Raw genomic sequence first — 20,240 nt, 5'->3', positions numbered from 1 at the left:
CTTTACAAGACCTAAATTATTCACTCACATGTGCATTAAATGTACATTTTCTAAAGCTTAGAAGAGAACTTAGCAATATTAGCTTTAAAACACCCCTCCTTTCTAGGGACATCAGAAATCTCACCTCCATCCACTTTTCTGTGCCTGATGCTCACAGATTGTATTAGCACGAAGTTCAAAGGACATGTATTAGCCTTTGTTCCAATTCATTACATGCCCAGACAGCTCGTTGGCTCCCAGAACCTGATGCTTTAGCAAGATGGTCACACAAGGGCCTTTCTGGCATTTCATTTCCAGCATCACCCATTGTCACCTCTGGGCCTGGGACCACAATAGCAGCTTGCAAGCTGCCAGCTCATTGTCTCCGTTGTATCTCTGGTATGTTTGGCATGTTTTCTGTAAAGTCTTTTCTTTTTAAAATGGTCTAGTGTTGCATGACATTAAACAACCTTAAGCAATTCCTTTTACTTTAAAAATCCTAGACCGTTCAACTCACAGCCCTTGCCTTTTCTGTCCTTGTCTGGCAGGGAAAAACAACTCACAGTACTTCAAAGATAGGTTACCTTTGAGAGTTAGAATCAGAGTGGGGAACTGTGATACCAGAAGGATCACAGAAAGCTTCATGAAGGGGGTGAATTTCATTTGGGATTTGGGGGATGACTAGTTTCAACAGGCCTAGGACATGCAATAGAGTTGCTATCATCTGAGGCCATGTTTAACGTGGGGGGAGAATGAATGGGAATCAGGAGGCCCAAGATCTGACTCTGGTTCTACCACTTGCTGTGTGACCATGAACAAATCTATACCAGTTTCCCCATGTATAAAATGAGTTAAGTTTGACATTCTAGGAGTCTGTGATCCTAAATGTGGCTTGACTGTGTATCCAAAGTTCAAAGTAGGTTGGGCTTGGATCTATTGGCCTTTTATTGGTGGCTTTGAAGTCCCTGGAATGGTTGGTTCAATTTATATCTCCCTCTGGACTCTAGGGATTGCCACCTCAGCATCTTGGTACCGCCTACATACCTCTGCTCACCCCTTCTTCTCTACTATCAATTCATAACTAGGGCAGGCCAAGCCATGCTGGACCCTATGCACCTTGGGTCTTAGCCAGAACTGAAGCACAGACTTCCTGATCTTTCCCAGACAAAGATGACAGCCTAATTTATCATGTTAGTGAAAACAATATCCGGCCAGAAAAGCACAATAGACCCAAAATCAGGAACCTTGGGCTTCAACACCTATTATTTGCATAACCTCAGATGAAACACTTTCATCTCTCTGATCCTCAGTTTCTTCTTCTTTAAAAGAGGTATAATAATCTCTGACCTACCTGCCTCATATAAGTGTTTGTAAAAAAAAAAGTTTCAAACTGTAAAAAACTATTTAAATGTGAAGTATTATTACTATTGGAAATAGTAATGACAGTTGTAGTTAATAATTATAATATATAATGTAGTAATAGATATAAAGCTATAGGTAATATGTAGTTAACAATAGTAAATCTCTCCCCTATTATATTGTGAGCTCCTTGAAGTCAGGGACTGGTTTTTGTGGTTTTTTTCGCCTCTTTTTATATCTCCAGCACTCAGCACAATCCTTGGCACATGGTAGATGCTTAATACATGTTTATTGATTGATTAATGATAATAAATACAGTCAGTCAACAAGCAAATGAAGCTCACAAGAGGCTGCCAGAGGGCCTGTGGCCCCGGTGTTGCATCAATACCTCCTTTTCTAGTTCTCTGGAGGGTTCCTCAAGGATCTTCCTCCAACATCTCTCAGGGATTGCTGCCATACATCCCCTGGGAGGATCTGCCGGGCACACTGCTGTTTCCTGTCTCCCTGATCTTGCTAGCCTTCTTTGTCTGTCTTGCATCCTTTTTGTTTTATGGAACAGTGAAAACATTTCAGATGCTTCCCCTTATAGCACAACATTAGAACACACAAACAGAGGCAACTGCTTTTATGTTAAATGTCCACAGTGTTTCACCTCCATACTTGATGCCTAGAGATGAGAGGAAATGGAAGAGGAAAACAAATAAATTCCTGGCCAAGAAGAGGTTATCCATCAAAGGGCTGGGCACAATTCTACTAGATTTTTATCATGATTTTTTTTTAAAAAGGCCCCAGGTGGATTCCCTGCTGGTTCCCCATGAGAGTTGCTGGGGGACACTTAGCTTCTATGTTTTAGGTCTGCCTGCAGAAGAAGGTTTCCATCCTGGTCTGAAATATATTTAATGGGATGAGGTGCATTTGGTTTTGTACTTTATCTTTAATGTTCTTTTAAAATTTTCTGTGTTTTATAAATTAATCAAAGGCCACAGCCAGTAATGTAACAAAAGGGAGGAAGCAGCAGGATCAGGGCTAAAACCATGATTGGTTAACCCATAAAGGTTGGAGCTAATGGGAGAGGAACAACAAGTTCTCTGACAGCCAGAGGGAGGGTGGTGGTTGCCCCAGAGTGCCCTTTGGTACTGAATGGTGTGCACGACAGATAAGAATGAGTATTTCTATGAGAGCATTGGATCTGGTCCAAGCATAATCTGCTACGTTTCTAGTATTAGCATCTCTCTAAGGTCCATGATGTAATGAGGGGCAAACAAAACAGAACAAAACACTGGATTCAGGGGTCAGAAGACTTGGGCTGAATTCCAGCTCAAGTACTTACTTGTTAGTTGGATAAGCGACTTTATCTTTTCAGTGCTTAGATTCTTCATCCATAAAATGAGATGGTTGGACTCATCTTTTTCCCCCTAAGATTCCTTCCCACATTGCCTTTCTATGGTTCTTTGATTCTCTGGGTCTCAGGATTCTTCATCTTTCAATGACCACAATAAAGCCTTTTCCTACCTACCTCACACTTATGTAGAATATAAGCTCCCTGAGCTTATATTCAACCTTATATTCAACAGAATCCACCTTTCTGTTTCCACTCACAGAATTTTAATACAGAGCCTTGCACATAATAGGTATACAGGGAATACTTGCTAAGGTGAGAAAATGCTTATAAAAGGATTTTGAAAAGTATAATAAGCTATGCAAAGTCAGGAAATGATTTGGGCTTTATCCAATCCAAACAGCTAGGGAAGAAGTCCCAGGGAAACCTCCCATGCCCTAGTATAATGGTCAAGATTTCAAACCACTCCTGTCTCTCTCAGATCCTATGGATGGAGGATAAGGTCTATCTCAGAAGAATTTTTTGTTGTTTGTTTTTATATTTTTAAATCTCCTCTGTCTCATTAGCTTTCATTCACAAATTTGCCTCTTATTCAAGAATCAAATGAAAGTCAGTGCTAGACAGCCCTCCTCAATTTTATTGGACATCAAGAAATATAATGGATTCTCCACTAAATGGATTTTGGACCCAATTTATGCCTTTCCCACCCCACCAAAAACACAGCTCCAGCCCTCACTCTTCTTGATAATCATTTAATATCATTTGAACCTCAATAAGGACCAGAGCCTGAACTAATCAACCAGAAGAAGCCCATCGACCTAGCAGATAGCCCTTCTCTGCTCTCTGAGTAAACTCAGAGAATGCCTCTTCTTGTGTCAACAAGGCCAGATGAAGCTGACCAGAGCATTCTGTTAATGACTACCAAGGATGAGGCACCTTAACCAGAGACACTATCTTGTATAGTGGGACTTTTCTTATCTTAATATTTTATGGACATATACGATGTTATGTCATGTTAATGGTAAAGAAAACATAGACATCCTGGGTCATAATTTCAATGGACACTTTGTCAACTCTCTTATCTTATTGTGTTTACCACCTATTCAATTAAGAAAATTCCTTTCTCATACTATGGTTAAACATATATGGAGATCATAAAATTGAGTCCTGAGCTAGGATTGTTCTAAAATGTATTTAAGGCTGGTCATTCTGTTACCAGACAGTCAAACTTTAAGTTTTGACTCCATGATCATGTGTCTGCTAGCTTTAAGGGAATAAATAATATAAGTACCTATCACCTAGCCTGTTTGACTCTTCAACCAAACTTTTGGGTTGACAGTCCTTTAGTCCAGAATCAACTCAGGGTTCCTGTGCCCCACCCCCACTTTCCCTGTTCATGCATCAGAAGACTAGGAGAGTCCAGCACCTTTTGGCTATTCTTAAGTGACTTATTACTCACGGTCATAGGTAACTCTGAGGAGTGGGCTTTTTTTCAGTAATGGTTTTCTCTCCCAGCCCTTGCCTCTTCCCCTAATTAAGCCTTTTACTAGAGCTAGCTTTAGGAGGCAGAGTAGGTGAGAGCCCAGGATTTTATAGCTGTGGGCCAGCTACTATTCCTGAAAAGTCTCTCTCAGCCAGATGCCATAGTACCTAAAATCCCACCATTAGAGAGTGATTTCTATAGCTCTCTCTGGAGGCCTCTTTTTAAATACCAATACTTTTGGAAGATGCTACAGCCTGGGGCAGTAGAAACTAGGTGGCTCAGTAGATAGAATGCTGGGCCTGGAGTCAGGAATATCTGAGTTCAAATCCAGCCTCAGACACTTATTTAGCTGTGTGACCTTGGGCAAGTCACTTAATCCTCAGTTTGCCTCAGTTTCCTCAATTGGAAAATGAGCTGGAGAAGGAAATGGCAAACTACTCCAGTATCTTTGCCCAGAAAACTGCGTATGAGGTCACAATGAGTCAGACAAGACTCAACAACAACAACAAGGCTTGGCCCATCCCTAAGCCCTCTACTCTGCCCATGCTCTGAAGGGTCCCCCAGCTACTTTCCTTCCTCCCACCAAAAGCTCTCCTGTCCTTGTACCCCAAAAGGTCCCCAAATCATTGACATCTATATAGCACTCTAAGGTTTACAAAGAAATTATTTAATGTTGCACTATGTTGGTATTGCTAATCAGAACATCAGAGAAGGATACCTGCTGATGGGGGGGGGGTAGGGGGGTAGAGGGGTAGGGAATATCTCCCAGGTTCCTCCCTTCTTAATCTCGAGAAAGTTTACCCTGAGCTAAAGATTTGCCGTGGACTTTGACAAGCTAGCTCCTCCCATAATAAAGGATTGTAAAGAGGAGAAGCAGAGAGGAGAGAGAAGGATCCAGGAAAATCTCTTTGGAGTGGGAGAGAGGAAAGGGGTGGAAAGGGTGTTGTATGAGAACAGCAGCCAGACTCCTGAGACCAATATCACGTGATTAATTCATTCTAGACATATGAGGCAGGAGCCTCATTGCTAGAACCAGTCAGTAAGTCTTCCATCCCTTCTTATTTTTCTTTTTTGCTATCTTAAAAGTCTGTTTGCTTTTCTGTTTACTTTGTCTCTTAAGAGGACAATTATTATACAAAGGCTGTTAGCCACCACATTGCTAATCTATGTGTATTGCTAAAATAAAGGAGTGAGGGACATTTGGGGAGCACCTAGAAGGGGGAGAGCGAGATTTTGAAAAAGCAGCCATATTATGCCCACAATCCACTGATCAGGACTTTGGTGTTGAAAGAGAGAATTATTTATTCGTTTTTACAACTTACCAAGGCAGAGAGAACGCTTATTTCAGGATCTAATTAGGCAGTGAATGAGTCAGCAGCGATTGGAGAGATAGTTGGGCTAGTAGGGAGCCAGGGCTTCTGCCCTTTGACCCCCCACCTATCCCCACCCCTGCCCCTTAGAGGGGAGGAGCTGAGGAAGAGTCATTAGGGAAGAATAACCAAGCTCCCCAGAAAGGAGAGGGGAGGGAGGCATGACAGCTAATACATCTCAGCAGCACAGCACCATTCATTCATGAAGATTGTTTAAAAGTCAGAATATCTGTAAGTGGTAACTTCCTGTTTTAGGAATGACTAATGGCAGGAATGAGCATAGTCACTCCTCCATCAGTATGTTGCCTCCCAGGCAATCTTCACCAGGTACCATGATGAATATTGTTGAAGGCCATAGTTTATCCACCCCCTTGTTTAGAGCTAAATTCAGTTACTCATTCATCAAACATTTTTTGAGTGCCTATTACACACAAAGCCCTATGGTTGAGCCACAATCCCTACCCTCAAGGAGTTTACAGTCTAGTGAGAGTGAAAGGAGTGGGGTTAGATCAAGCCAGAAGGAACCTTAGAGGTCACCAGTCCAAGCCCCTCATTTGATAGGTGAGAGAGGGGTGAAGTAACTTGAAGGTAACACAGGCAGGAAGTGCAGAGCCAAGATTCAAGCCAGGGTTGCCTAATTCCAGAGTCAACATTCTGTCCATGGGGCAGCTGAGCTTTACAATTTACAAAATGCCTTACAACCCCATGAGGGAGGTAGGTCTGCACCATCATTTCCAAGGGTACAACCTTAGAGTTGTAAATTACAAGTATGCTTTAGAGGGTTGCCATGCATGCCAGGAAAGAGGAAGGCATATATTCCAACCATCTGTGGATTGATATAAGCTTCAAGAGACCTTTATCTCTCTGTCTCACTTTTTTGCCTTAGCTCAGTTGAAAAAATCTTTGGAAACTTGTGATGGAATTTAAGTCTATGTCTTCAGTTACTCAACCTGCTAATAGACTCAGCTAAAGAATAGCTCTGAAATAGCAGAACATTTCATTGAGACAGAAATGAAAAGTAAAAAAATAGGAAACAGTATCAGCCCACATTCCCTAATGAGTCCAACCTCCTCCTCCTTCCCTCCAGTGTAATTTGGGAAACAAACCCCTCCATACTGTTTCCCCCTTATTCTGGTCTGCAACCAGAAAGAGGAGATTGGGACCTTTGGTTTGTAGACAGCCTTGGCCTCCCTGCTTGACAACTTCACCTGTCAGCATCTGCTCCCTCACTTGGCCATTCCTAGTTTCTTTGCTGCTGTCAGCTTGGCTCTCCAGGTGGCCCCAACCCCCCAGTTCCATCAATCCTCCATCTTCCTCAATCCCACTGGCACAATTTGCCCTAGTGGCCAACACTGCTCCCGGAACTGGAGTTCTTCCAAAGCATGTTCATTCACTGATCCAGGGCATCTTGGGAACTGTTGTCTTTCCCTGTCTTGGCCCTGCCTCAGCTGGATACCATACAAGTTGATACTTTAGAAATATGCTAGCAGGTGGACCATAAGAGAAGATGAAACAGGTGTACCATATAGTCAATCAGTCCCTCAACGATCATTTATTAAATGCTTACTACATGACTAATCCATGTTAAGCTCTAGGGATACAAAGAAAGCCAAAAGACAAACAATCACTACCCTCAAGGCATGTACATTCTAATGAGGGAGATCCCGTGTTAAATAACTACATAGAGGAGGTGGCCATTTGGGTAATGCTAGTGAGAGATAATTGTTGGCTATCCTGCATGCCATCAGGATCAGAGGCATCAAGGAAGATCCTCACTCAGCACTTTGGTCAGTAGCTTAGAGAAAAGTTAAGGAATGGTGTGGATGGCTTGAGTTTTGCACTACAGAAGGGAGGGTCAGTGTCAATCAGTCAATAAACATTTATTAAGCGCCTACTATGTGTCAGGCTCTATGCTAGGTGCTGGGGATACAAAGAATAGCAAAAGATAGTTCTTACTCTCAAGGAGCTCACAGTCTTTGTCAATAAGATCACGGATGAAATATTGAAGTATATTATGATTACTATTGGATCATAACACATCTCTTTTTCTCCAAAGGGATGTGAAGTTGAAAACTATTTTAAACCTGTTTTTGGTTTGCTTCATTTTTATCGTCTTTTGTTTCTTGCACACTTTCATTTCCGAGGATTTCTTTTCTCTTTCCATTATTCAGCAAGACAAACCTTGTAACAGAGATTTAAAAATAAAGAGGAAAAAAAGCAAAACCAACACATTGACCACGTCTGCCAATATATGCAATACTATAAACCCACAGTTCCCCACCTCTGCAGAAAAGGGAGGGAAATACATCTTTTCAAGTCTTTTCCAAGGCTAAACTTGGTAATTATAATTATACCACATTCAATTTCATTTTAAAAAACTTTTTTGGGGTATTTTAAAAATGTTTTATTGATTCTCTTTTAGAATTCATTTTTATTGATGCTATTTTAGTGGGTGTTTTCACGGGCAATCATTTTCCCTCATGAAAATGCATCTCCATTTCACAATTGAAATCAGTGGGGAAGTAGGTTGTGGTTTACAGAAATTCCCTTTCCAGTCAGCATTTCAGGAACATATCACACCAGAGATATGAAAGATACTGGATTAGAATAGCAAAGGAAACTTGCTTGTGACTGATAGTCCCCAGATGACTTTTCAGTCTTATGGGAATGAGAAAGGTCTAACAGCACAAACACTTGTGAAAATGGCAAGTGCTGAACTAAGCTACAAGGTGCCAAGGATACTTGGTAAAAATGTGTCAATGTCCCCCCTGGAGGATTCTGGGTACACAGAGAGATTCCATCTTATCCCTTGGCAATGGCTCCTGGGTGCAGAATAGCAGCTATGAGGAAAGAGACTTCATTCTTTGGCTACTTATACACTGAAGAACAAATCTGGCAATAGAAAATGAGTTGCCTTGAACACACAGGCAGAAAGCCAGAACACCTAGGTTCTAGTTTTGGCACTAAACTAACTTCTATAATCATGGGCAGGGCGCCTTGGCTTCCTGAACCCCAGTTCCTGAACCCCAGTTTTTCCTTCTGTAAAATGATGTAGTTTGACTGGATGGTTTCTGGGAAGTCATCTGACATTGTGACTGTGGGAAGCTGGGTATGTTTCAGTTCTGTTTTTTAGCAAACAGAAGAGCTATTTAATGAAATCACTGGACAGTTCCTTGAGTTAGATGGTATCTGAGGTCCTCCTGGAGTCTGCCCTTTATGCCACCCCCGGGAAACAGACATGAACACAGACATGGAAGCTGACTTACCCATTTTGTTTTTATAACATTCTTTCCTGGGGATGCTAACTCCATGTCTACATTCCCCCAAATTAAAGCATGGCTTAGAGCCCAGCTATGAGAAGAATTTCCTGAAGTCAGTGCAGTGGCAGGCGTTGCTCTGGTCTTAGTGGCTTGGGAAGGAGGTTAGGTTAGACCAAATTGGCTGGTGGCAGTTGTGGGTGATTTGTCAGAATGCCTGGGGTGATGGTTTGGCAGCTCCCTGTTGCAGCTGTTTCTCCTGTCTTCTCTGTGCCCAGTAAACCCAGGATCTGTACCCCATAATCTGGGCTATACTCAGAGCCGTCATACCACCTGCACTACCCTGGTTACTACAATTTCCCTGAACTACAGAGGAAAGAAAAAAATTAATGGAGGTTGGAGAGTAAATCTGATTTATCTTGGGGTAGGGTTTTACTATTCAAAAAATGAGGGAGATGGATTTAAAGTTCCTTCCAGCTCTAATTCTTTTCTCCCTTGAGAGTGGTGTGACCTTGAACAACTCAATTCTCCTGACTGGGCCTGTTTCCCTGGCCAATAAAATTGGGATAGTAATCCCTGCCCTTCCTCCCCCAAAGTCATTCTAGAGTCATAGATTTAGAACTGGAAAAGAACATTTCATATGATATGTGTGTATACATACATGTGTGTGTATATATGTGTGTTCTACTATATTTGTTTTCTACTTCCTGGAATTTCACATTTTGGAAACAATATAGAGAGATCTAGGTTCTTAGCTATAAGCCAGAGGTTCTGCTGTGCTGTGGTAAAAGCCACAGTTGATTTACCTCCCAGGACTCTATCTCTGGGGTGTGTGTGTGTGTGTGTGTGTGTGTGTGTGTGTGTGTGTGTTGGGGTAGGAAGATGTATCCTCTGGTTCAATTTATCCCAAGCTTTTCATTTTGTGCCATCACCAAACACCTTGACCCACTGCTACTAGTATTTGCTTTCTCCCACTATATCTCTGCTTTGGTCTGTCTTGACTCTACCCATCTCCTCCTTACGCCAGGGAGTCCTCCAAGTGCCAGAGACAGAAAGGATGAACCCATTGCTATCTTGGTCCCCCAAGATGGCAAAGCATCTTGCATCTCTCCAGGTACAATCCAGGCTTCACGTTCCAGGTCCATGTACAGGGGGCCACTCCTAGCTGCCCTTACTCCACTGGCACTGTGGGCTGGTCCCTTCCCCCAGAATTCTGTGGAACTTGAACCAGATTTACTGTGGGCCTTACAACTGGCTCAGTTGGGGATCAGGGTGTGAAGAACTCCAGCTGGGAAGAGGGGACCAGAACCCCTGACTCCCTAGAAGACTCTAGACTGGACAAAGGCAAGTATGGGTGGTCCCATCATCAAAAGTAATTCTTTCTTCTCTCCCCTCCCGTGTCGCCATCCCTGCTAACTCCATCCCAGTCCTTCCTCCTCCAGTCTAGAAAACTGAATCTCTGGCAACTCTGACAAGATAAATCTGGATCAGCCACAGGCTCACAGTGGTAGAAAAAGACCTCCCCCACATCTCCCCTGCGGCCTTCTTTATTGGAGGCTGATAGGAACTAACAGCATCTGACCCTCCTCCCATCTAAAAAATTCCCTCAAACTCCACCCCAGGGGATCCCAGACAGGCTGTAGCTCCCAACAGCTGGAATTTTCTTCTTTCCAACCCAACCCCCAATCCCACCAAGATTACTATCCACATCCTAGAGCTAGAGCAAGGCCTTTGGGATTCAGGCCTTGGTTTCCTTGGATAGGGCATGTGTAGATGATGCTGGCTGAAGGGGCAAGGTTGAAATTTCAGGTACAAACTAGCAGCTCTCAGAGGGCTCTAAGCTAAAGCAGAGCCTGTTCCCCCATTTGGTCCTGGGGTTTCCTGCAGCTGACCAGGTGAGTGGGCAGGGCTGGGCTGTGGTCACCAGCCCTCTGTCCGGCCCTCCGCCCAGCTGGCTGCCTTACACTCCCTGACTCTGGCTCACTCCAGCCATGGAAACTTGTACTTCAGCCCATAAAAATGTGGTTGCAGGAAATGAGCTTCTGTGGTTGCCAGATGTTGAAAGTTCTGCAGACAGCGGCTGCTTTTCCTCCTTGGGTACTCTCAGGAAAAAGAAGAATGTGGCCCTTTGGGGCAGGACACAGGGGACTTGGGGCTTTCTTTCTAGCCTTCGCAAGTTCCCTGATTCTCTCGGTTCTTGGGGGGTGGGGGTGGCAATTGAGTGTCAGACACCCAAAAGAAACAAAGGGGAGCTTCTGGCTCTGCCCTGAGATAGACACTGCACACCTACCACTGGACACACGAATGTGATTAGCCATAAGGGAGACTGGACCAGTTAGCTACCCCAGAGCCTCCTTCCTTCTCCAAACCTACCCCCCGCACCCTTCCCCCTGCCCCCGTCCCTATGTGGACCCAGCTCTCCAATGAGCCAGTGTTTGGGGCAGTCACCACCTTCCCCCCACATACGTCGAACATTCGAGCCTCCAGGCTCTTGCCTCACATTCTCTTAGAATACTCCCTTCTTTTCTCCTTTCCAAATCCCACCCTTCTTTCGAGGGCCAGCTCTAGTCTGATGGCATCCAGAAAGCTTCTCCTGATCAATATAGCACACACAGCTCTCTGCTGCCTCTGAATTACAGCACTTTTTCTGTACCCCACCCACTGGCCACTTAGCAAATATTATTATTTATTCCAAGCTTTGTTTTGTTTTTCTTCATCAATCTTGTGTCTCTGCCAACCCACAACCTAGATAGACTGTGAGCTTTTCCTTGGCTCTCACATTCTCCTCCATTTCTTCCACACATCCTAGGAATTTGGCCTAGGGCAGGGTCTGGCTCCTTGGTCTCTTTCCAGATTATACTCTCCCTGAAGGCAGGTCCAGGCATGCCCCTTGTCTCTCTCTCATAAGCAATCCCTACATGAGAATGGCCAGGGACATAAGGCAGACTATTGCTGATTAAAGTCAGCTTTTTCTCTCCCAACCCCCATCTAGTAAGAACATATATATATATAAACTCCAACATTTGCATGGCCCAAGAGAGCGTATGTGCAGCTAGTGGAGAAGACACCAGACCTGGTGGATAGGATGATTCGGCTGCAGAGGCCCGGGTGCAGCTGGCCCAGGGCAAGGGCAGAGAACTTCCCGAGTCCCTCAGCTGGGCACCAGAAGGTGACAGTGGCCAAGAAATTTGTGGAGAAGAAAACTTTATAAGGATAGCCAGACCATTCCATTGTTTTATTGGAGACATTAAATAAAAGAACCAAGAGGTCTCATGGTTTATGTTTGGATTTTGTTTGTGTGTTTTTATAAAAAAGTTAACACATCACCAGTTCCCTTACAGGTTTCTTCTCTATGGAGCAATATATACAGCTTTTCATATATATATATTTATATATAATATATATTTTCAATAGATAACTACATTCAAGTAACAAAACATGGGATTTACAATCTCCCTCCTCAACCAGAGGAGTAGAAAATTCACACATGATTCACAGAGGAAGGTACCTAAAACCCCAACCATGCAAAAGCTCTGCTGCCTATGGGCACGGAGGCAGCCAGAGAAATAGTTACAATCACACTGTTGCATATTATGGGGGTCCAGGACAGGGCTGAGAGGCGGTCAGGAGAGATCCTAGCCCTATTCACCCTGGGGGACTGGTACACATAGCTAGCTAGCACTGGTGGGCTTTTGACCAAGGGGGCAGAGGGTTCAACAGAACACTCATTTCTCCAGGAGCCGCTCAAATTTGGGATTGACAAAGGAGAAGCCGGCAAAGGCTGACTGGTCCATGGAATCGATGAGGTTCTTGTCACTGAAGGAGAGGCGGGCCTTCTCGCTTAGGAACTCTCGGTCAAAATTGTTGTAGTCACCGGCTGACTTCTGTGATAGGGGGTATGAAGATAAGGAGTAGAGTACGACAGAGGTCAGAGTGAGTAGGTGGCAGGACCCTTAGGCCAGGAGAAGGCCATATACTTGTCCCATAAGTCCCCAGCATGACTATGGCCATGATCCTAGAACCTCTCTTAAGAGTAGGGTATGGTGGAGGGAGAGGAAAGGAGGGCGCTAGGTACCTAGGAGAATGAGCAGATATGGGAGACTAGAAAACCTCTCTAGTTTTCTGCACCTAGCCTTTCAACAAGATGGGCAATCTCTGTTCTAGACATGCTCCCTCCTTTAGTTATGAAAACCTCTAGCTGTCCTGTTAGTTCCCCACTTGTGACATCAATGGTAGGAAGCCAATCTCAGAATGTGAGATACCCTTCCCTTCCCCATAAAATCCTCTATCTTTTCAGCAATCTAGAGAAATGCCCTCTAGAACGATAATAGATACAGGAGTTCCATCTATTAACCCCCAGAGGAGTGGTGAGAACATGGCCCAAGTACCATTGGGTAGCTTCTCTAGGGAATATGGTGGATTCCCTCCTTTTGCCCTGGCCTGAAAACCTCATGCCCTAAACTCTGGTTACATTCCTGCCCCAACCTTCAAGTCCCACTTTTGGATGTATCAGCTATGGCTCCTTTGTGGAAGACGGCTGCTGTTCTAGCTTTGGAGGTGGTGGCTGATGTCCTACTTGGGCAGGGGGGATAGTGGGTACCGTATTAGTGTCTTTTCATTTCCCCTATTATCTCCCCCTTCTGTGCTCCCACCCTAGGGTGTCCTAAGTCAAACCGCAGATGCTTCCCTTGTATGAGTTAAAACACACTACATAAAGGCCTAGTGCTTTGCACAGAATGGCTGGTCTAATTCTTATGTGAAGCCCAAGTACCAGAACAGAGGATAACTCTAAGGCAAGTAATAAGAATGCAATGTCACAGAACAGCATGGATTTGATTGAGCCCCACATCATCTCCTGTGTAGGAGAGCTAAACCTAAGATAAATGGAATAGCAGGGAGAAAGAAAAAGAATGTGTCGAAGGGGCTCGATGGTGGTGGTGGTGGTTATACATCTTATACAGATATATAACTCTTGCAATGTATATGGCTTTTCACGTACATTTGTCCCACCCCCTCTGCTCAGGAAAGACTGCCAGCTCTTTAAAGTCAGAGACTGGTCCCTATGTGTCTTTGGATCCTTCAGAAGATCTGGCTTGAGGCTGGGCACAAAGGAGGCACTCAATTACCAATATCTTCTAATTTAATTCAATTCAACTCATTGGCATTAATGGAGCATCTATTATGTGCCAGGCATTGTACCGGGTCTGGGGATATGAAGACTTCATGCTAAGCACATGATGGGGACAAGAAACATGTACCCAGCTGAAGAATGAGAGAGAACAGAGGGACTGAGGGAGGTGAGGTCAAAGTCAGAGAAGAGAGCAGAATGAGAACTTGAAAACATGAGAGGTGGTGGATGGAAGAAAGACAGGAAAGCCTGAAGTTTGGAGATGGATCTGGGATGGGGGTGAGGGAGAAAGGAGAGTCAGTGCCAAGCTACTACAAGGCCTTGGGACCACTTACCACTTTGGGCTTGAATGGTGGGTCCACTTCCCGCTTCTCCAGGAGAGTCCAGTTGATAGTCTTGAAGAACGGATGGACTTTGATGTTACCTGTCACCCCCAGTCTCTTAATGGGATCCCTTTCAAACAACTGTAGCCCAAAAGAACACGGTTATATTACAAAGTTATATAAACACATTTATTTAAGTTTAGGCTCAGGAAGGATTTAGGCAAGTTTGAACAGATCAGACCTACAAAAATCAATCACTGGGGGCCTTAAGTAGGGGATAGTGCGAGGAGAGCATCAGAGAAGCTGGCCATGGTCTCCCCCGACCTGGTTCTAGGTGCCCTAGCCAGAGACAGAAGCTTGATCTGGAGGCAGATGTACAGTGATGATTATGGCCTGATGAGTGAACCAAGAAGTTCTTGTTGGGAATAAGGTTCTGTTTATTTTTCTATGATGCTTCATCCTTACAAAGTACTTTTACATCCATTATCTAAATGAGATAATCTTCAAAACCATCCTGTGTTTGGAATTATTATCCCCATTTTAAAGATGAGAGAAGTAAAGCCCTGAGAAAGGGAAACTGCCTACGGTATAGGGCTTGCACACAACAGAGCTGGGGCTAGAGGGAGAAGAGGAGAAATCTCAAAAGTACGTGGCACTCGACATGGGACATCTTGAATGATGTTATTCCCACTAGTTTGGAATATTCATCCTTGCTTCTCTACCCACACAAATTCTACCTTCCTTTGGGGCTCACCTCAAAACAGGTATCTTCCAACAAGCCACCACTGACCAACCCCAGGCAAAAGTGATTTTTCTTTTTCTGGGCTCCTGCAGTCTTTATTGTCTGGACCTCTCAATCCAGCTCTTTTCTTAGTAGTGTGAGTAATATGTGGGTGAATCTTGTCTCTTGAGTAGACTGTGGGCTTTCTGAGGGCAGGCACCTATGTCTGCCAGTACCTGACACACAGGAGATAATCTGGCCACTTTGGTAATCTCTAAGATGGAGTGAGATGTGCGTAGAAGGGCTAACATGTTGTAAACTTGCATGAGCTCTCGATTTGGAATTGGAAACCCAAACTCAAATACTGGCTCTGCTACCAATGACTTGTGTGATCTTAGGCCAGCCACTTATTGAACCTTTCTGGGTCTCAATTTCCCCATCTGTAAGAAAATGATAAGATGTGGAGCTAGGTGATCACTAAGGTTCCTTCCTGCTCAGAAGTCTATGATTCTTCCAGGTAATGGGTAAAAAGCAATTGTGGTTGAAGAACCAAACATCACTGATTCGGACAAATTAACTTCAGGGGTGACGAAGCCAAGCTGGCTGGCATTAGGAATGATGGAATATTTCTAAAGACATATGGCTTTAGTATTATGGAATATATATTTATTTCTATATTCTATATAATATATTTATATATTTAATAAATAATTTGTGTGTTATAATTAACATATCTTAATATATTATATATTAAATTCATTCATTCATTCATATATATATATATATATATATATTTATGGAATAGGGGCTAACAAAGACAAGCCAGGTAGCAGTCTCACAGACCTGACTTAACGAATGGACAAGAACCAACTGCATTATTTTTCTCAATTTCTTCAGTTAAGTGCTGTCTTGGAAGTGAGTCTGAGGGCTTATAAAAGACTGTTCTTTTAAGTAGGTTAACCCCACCCTCTCCCCAGTGCTCTTGAAATGATTCCTTTGCTCCAAAATAAACTTTCCCCTCCTTTCCTGCCCCCACCACAGCCTCTCTTCACCAGACAGAACAAATCCCATCCAGCCCAGCTCAGTGGCTTGGGAGTTTAAGAGAAAGAGGTCCCCCAAGTCATGGCTCTGACAAGCATGTAGTGACCAAGGGGTCATGCTTCTGGAAGGAGCCCGTGACCAGGAATAGATGCTGTCCCTAAAGGGAAGAATAGGAACTCAGGCCCTTTCTGCTTCCTTTCCTCCTCTCATGCCTTGGAGAGTAGCATCCATGAGATCGTGAGCTCCCTGAAGGCAGGGACTATCTTCTGCCTTTCTTTGAAGACCCTGGTGCTTACTTAGTACAGAACCTTATGCACAGTAGGAGCTTAATAAATGTTTACCGATAGATCTCTAAGCAGCTAAATGACTCAGTGGTTATAGTACTGGGCTTGGAGTCAGGAAAACCTGAGCTCAAATCTGGCCTCAGACTTAATAGCTGTGTGACTCTGGGTAAGTCCTTAACCTGTCTGCCTCAGTTTCCTTACCTGTTGAATGTGAATAATAATCATACCTACCTCCCAGGGGTGTTGTGAAGATAAAATGAGATATCTATCAAGTGTTCTGCAAACCTTAAATTGCTCTATGAAGGCTAGCTTTTACTAGCTATTATCTTCCTCCAAATCTTGGCACCCTTATCTAGGCTCTCTCTTCCCCCTGACTATGTTCTCTCGCCATCAGTCGGGGTTCGCATACCTTCTCCAGGATGTCTTTTGATTCCTTGGTGATCCATCGTGGGTAGTGGGGTGTGTCCACACGGATGGACTCAAAGAGCTCATCCTCATCATCCCCATGGAAGGGGGATTGCCCAATGAGCATCTCGTACAGGAGGACGCCGAAGGACCACCAGTCCACTGAGAATGTATACTTCAAGCCCTGCAGGATCTGTAGAAGCAAAGTGGGAGAGCTGGGGTCAGGGCAGGTGAAAGCTGCCTCTGGGATGGGCACAGAATGGCGCATGTGCTGCTGGAACTCCTTTCTATTCACAGTCATACCCAGTTAGACTCCCTGAGTCCCTTCAGGTCTAGAAGGGACACTAAGAGATCATCAGGTTCAACTTCTTCATCTGACAGAGAGGGAAACTGAGTCCCAGCCAGAAGAGAGAAAAAAATGGCTCAAGGTCAACAGCAGGTTGGTGGCAGAGCTGGGACTGGGACCCATGTCTCGGGACTCCTAGATCATCCTTCCTAAGGTCTCTTCCACCTCAGACATTCTCTTGATTGTTTTCTTACCTCCTCTACTAAGGGATCAGAAAGCCAATCCCCCTGCCCCCAAAATTCAAAGCACTTTCTCAAAGCTGAATTATCCATCTGGTGGGAGCAGGAAGACATGGGAAAACGGGGCCCAGAGGGAAGGAGGTGCTCATCAAAGATTACAGAACAATCCAAGCATCTCACAGGGTGACAGTACTGAGCCAGGGACAGAAAAGAGACCACCCCTTCTCCAGCTCTGGGACACCTAGTCCAAGATGGTGCCTTCCAGCACTTAGGGCTGGGAATATGCCACTCTGGTTAGAGGTTAAAATATTTGGCACTCCCCTGGGGCCACCTGGTGACTCAGATAGGGCAGATGCTGGGAGGTCCCCAGGCAGACCTCTCAGTCCTGGGGACCAGGCTTCAGATGGTTCTGGAGGTTTCTTGTCAAGGCCTTACAGGTAGACACTGTTAGGTGATGATCAGCCTCTGGCCAAAGCTGCGTGTGGGGGACCCCTTCTTGAACCACCTCATGCTCTGGGTTTCACAAGGCAGGTCTCCCTCCTGGACTGGGGCAGGAATGCCTACTGCTGAGACCCATTCTTACCTCGGGGGCAATGTAGTCTGGTGTACCACAGAATGTGGTGGCCCTGTTCTCCCCCACCACATTCTCCTTGCACATCCCAAAATCAGCGATCTTGATGTGGCCGTCTTTATCCAGCATCACATTGTCCAGTTTGAGGTCCCTGTGGGACAGTAAGATGAAACAGAGGGATCGGTGAGCCAGCCTGATACAGCAGAGGAGACCCTGAGGCCGGGCCTCCAGCTTCCCATGTTCTTCACTCTTGGCAGAGATGTCCAGCACTTAGGGTGTCCTCTTCTCAAGTAGGGCATCAGAGGCCAAGGAGAGATGGACAGACAGACAGAGACAGACTGAGACAGACCAACACAAGCAAACAGAGACATGGGGGTGGGGAGGAAACAGAGAAGGGAGTTCTCCTTGGGGGGGTGGGAAGAGAGGGAGACAGAGACGCTTCTCCATGGAGCTGAGACAAAAGGGGTTCCCAGTGCCTCTCTAAGAGGAAGAGTGATTAAATGGATCCTTGATGGACCCTTCTTCCTCTTCCTTTCCCCTTCCTCAAGGAGATCTGCCTTTGGTCCCTGGTCCTCAGCTCTGTTGAACCTGGCCTGTCTGCCCTGGGTTCAACTCACCTTAATGAGTAAATTAGGCATCTACTGAAGGTAGAACACGGCATTTCAAACTGGGGGAACTATAACATTTGGCTAAGAAAGGTCCCTGTGTTCTTGGAGCTCCCAGTTGCTTTGTATCCCTAGCCCCTGCCCCTTGGCCACTTCCAGCCCATGACTCACCTATAAATGATGCCTTTGCTGTGCAGGAACTGTAAACCACACAGGATCTCAGCACTGTAAAACCTGTCCAAGGGAGGCAAAGGGGAAGAAAGAGAATTGGTCACTGTTAGAGAAGGTGGGGAGGACTACGCGGCAGGTCAAGGTTTTGGGGGGAGTTTAGAGTCTTGGTGGAAGACAAAAGCATGGTTCAGGGCATGCAGGGGGTTAAGGCCATCAAGGAATAAGGGATAGCTATCAGAGAATTGACTGTTGGAGTTAGAGGGTATTAGGACTATTTTGGTGGAGAGGTTTAGGGCCATGATGAGGTAGGACGGACATTAGCACCATTGGGAGGCTTAAAGCTACAGTGGCATTTAGGCTCATCAGGAAAGGTCAGGGATATGGAGGGAACGGTTAAGGCCACAAGGAGGTATGGCAATGAGGGTGGTATGGCCACTAGTGTTAAGATCACTGGGATGGAGGGTGGTAGAATAGGGTCATTGGAAAGGTGTTAGGGCCATAGAGGAAGTTACCATTATTGGAAGAGGATTAAGGCTAAGAGGAGATAGGGCCATCAGAAAGTGTTAGACCCCCTCTATTTCGGGTTTTGGTCATGGAGCAGGGGAATTAGGTTCATGACAGGAACTGACCATAAGCAGTGGGCTCTAGCCCCACTAAATTGAATACGGCCATGTCGAAAGAAGTAATATTAATAGTTATCAGAGGTTTAAGGTCAAGGGGAGAGGGTTAAGTTTATGGAGGATAAGTTAGGAGTAAAGAGCAGGTTAGGGCTCTTTTGGGTGTCACGGGAGTAGGATGGGGTAGGCTCACCCTCTGGGATGGGGTAGGGACTGTCTTAAAGATTTGCCTCTTCTGCCCTTCTGGCCCCTTTTTCATCTCAGGACCCACACCCCTACCTTTCTCTCACTACCAGGCCAACTAAAGACCATGGGGAGAAAGCAAATCTTGAATCCATATAGTAGCGTGGGAGGGTTTTTATGGGAGCCACAACTCAGACTGTGCCCCAGAGATCATGCTGGGCTAAGGGCCAATCTTATACCCAAACTCTCTTTCCCTCTAAATCACTCCAACTAAGATCGATGACTTTTTTCTCTCTCTCCTAAGACAATCTGGATGACCGAGTTCCTCAAAGGCAGGACCTGACCAAGCTCAGCGCCAAAGAATCAACCCTGGGCAGAAATCAGGAGTTAAAAGCCCAACCTCTAGTTTCATCTTGGTCCCAGCTAGATGTGTGACCATGTAATCAAATACAATAATTTATGTGAAAGTGCTATATAAACATAAGGTGTTATTATTGTCTCTCCAGGCCTCCTTCTTCTCATCTGTAAAAAGGGGATAATAGTCTCTGGCTTGACCCTTTGGGGTGAGGAGCCAATAGGAGAGTGAACATGAAAGGAAAGGGCTCTTTATGCACATAAGGAGTCATTATCATTCCTCTGCACTGCCAGGGAAGAGACAGGACATTAGAGCAGGAGAATCTGGGATTCTAAGATCAGTTGAGCCAAGTTCCCAACCCCTGACATTCTATAGATGAGGCAACTGGGAAGGGACGCCTTAAGGTCACAGTTAATCCTAGGTAAGGCTGGGACATGAAGCCAAAACTTCTGGTCCTGGGCTCCTTTTCTAATAGCTTCTAATAGGGAATGATCTGAAGGGTGCCAAGAATGCTCTATCTGTTA

At 44.9% G+C, this 20,240-nt stretch overlaps 1 protein-coding gene across 3 annotated transcripts in view; it reads right to left on the bottom strand.

The window, feature by feature from the left end:
- Positions 1-12,007: 12,007 nt before the first annotated feature.
- Positions 12,008-20,240, bottom strand: part of PRKCD (protein kinase C delta) — a 107,477-nt gene continuing 99,244 nt past the window's right edge. For all 3 annotated transcript variants that reach the window (XM_036738918.1, XM_036738917.1, XM_036738916.1), the window contains exons 15-19: positions 18,562-18,624; positions 17,798-17,936; positions 16,694-16,882; positions 14,251-14,379; positions 12,008-12,671 (exon numbers count right to left, since the gene is read on the bottom strand). In XM_036738918.1, coding sequence (XP_036594813.1) covers positions 12,513-12,671; positions 14,251-14,379; positions 16,694-16,882; positions 17,798-17,936; positions 18,562-18,624 — 679 coding nt within the window. In that variant the 3' untranslated portion in view covers positions 12,008-12,512. The remainder of the gene's footprint in view (positions 12,672-14,250; positions 14,380-16,693; positions 16,883-17,797; positions 17,937-18,561; positions 18,625-20,240) is intronic.

Source organism: Trichosurus vulpecula, chromosome 9, assembly GCF_011100635.1.
Source record: "Trichosurus vulpecula isolate mTriVul1 chromosome 9, mTriVul1.pri, whole genome shotgun sequence".
Classification (NCBI taxonomy): Eukaryota; Metazoa; Chordata; class Mammalia; order Diprotodontia; family Phalangeridae; genus Trichosurus; species Trichosurus vulpecula.
The sequence above is the reverse complement of the archived record's forward strand: the minus strand, read 5'-3'. Positions and strand labels throughout refer to the sequence as shown.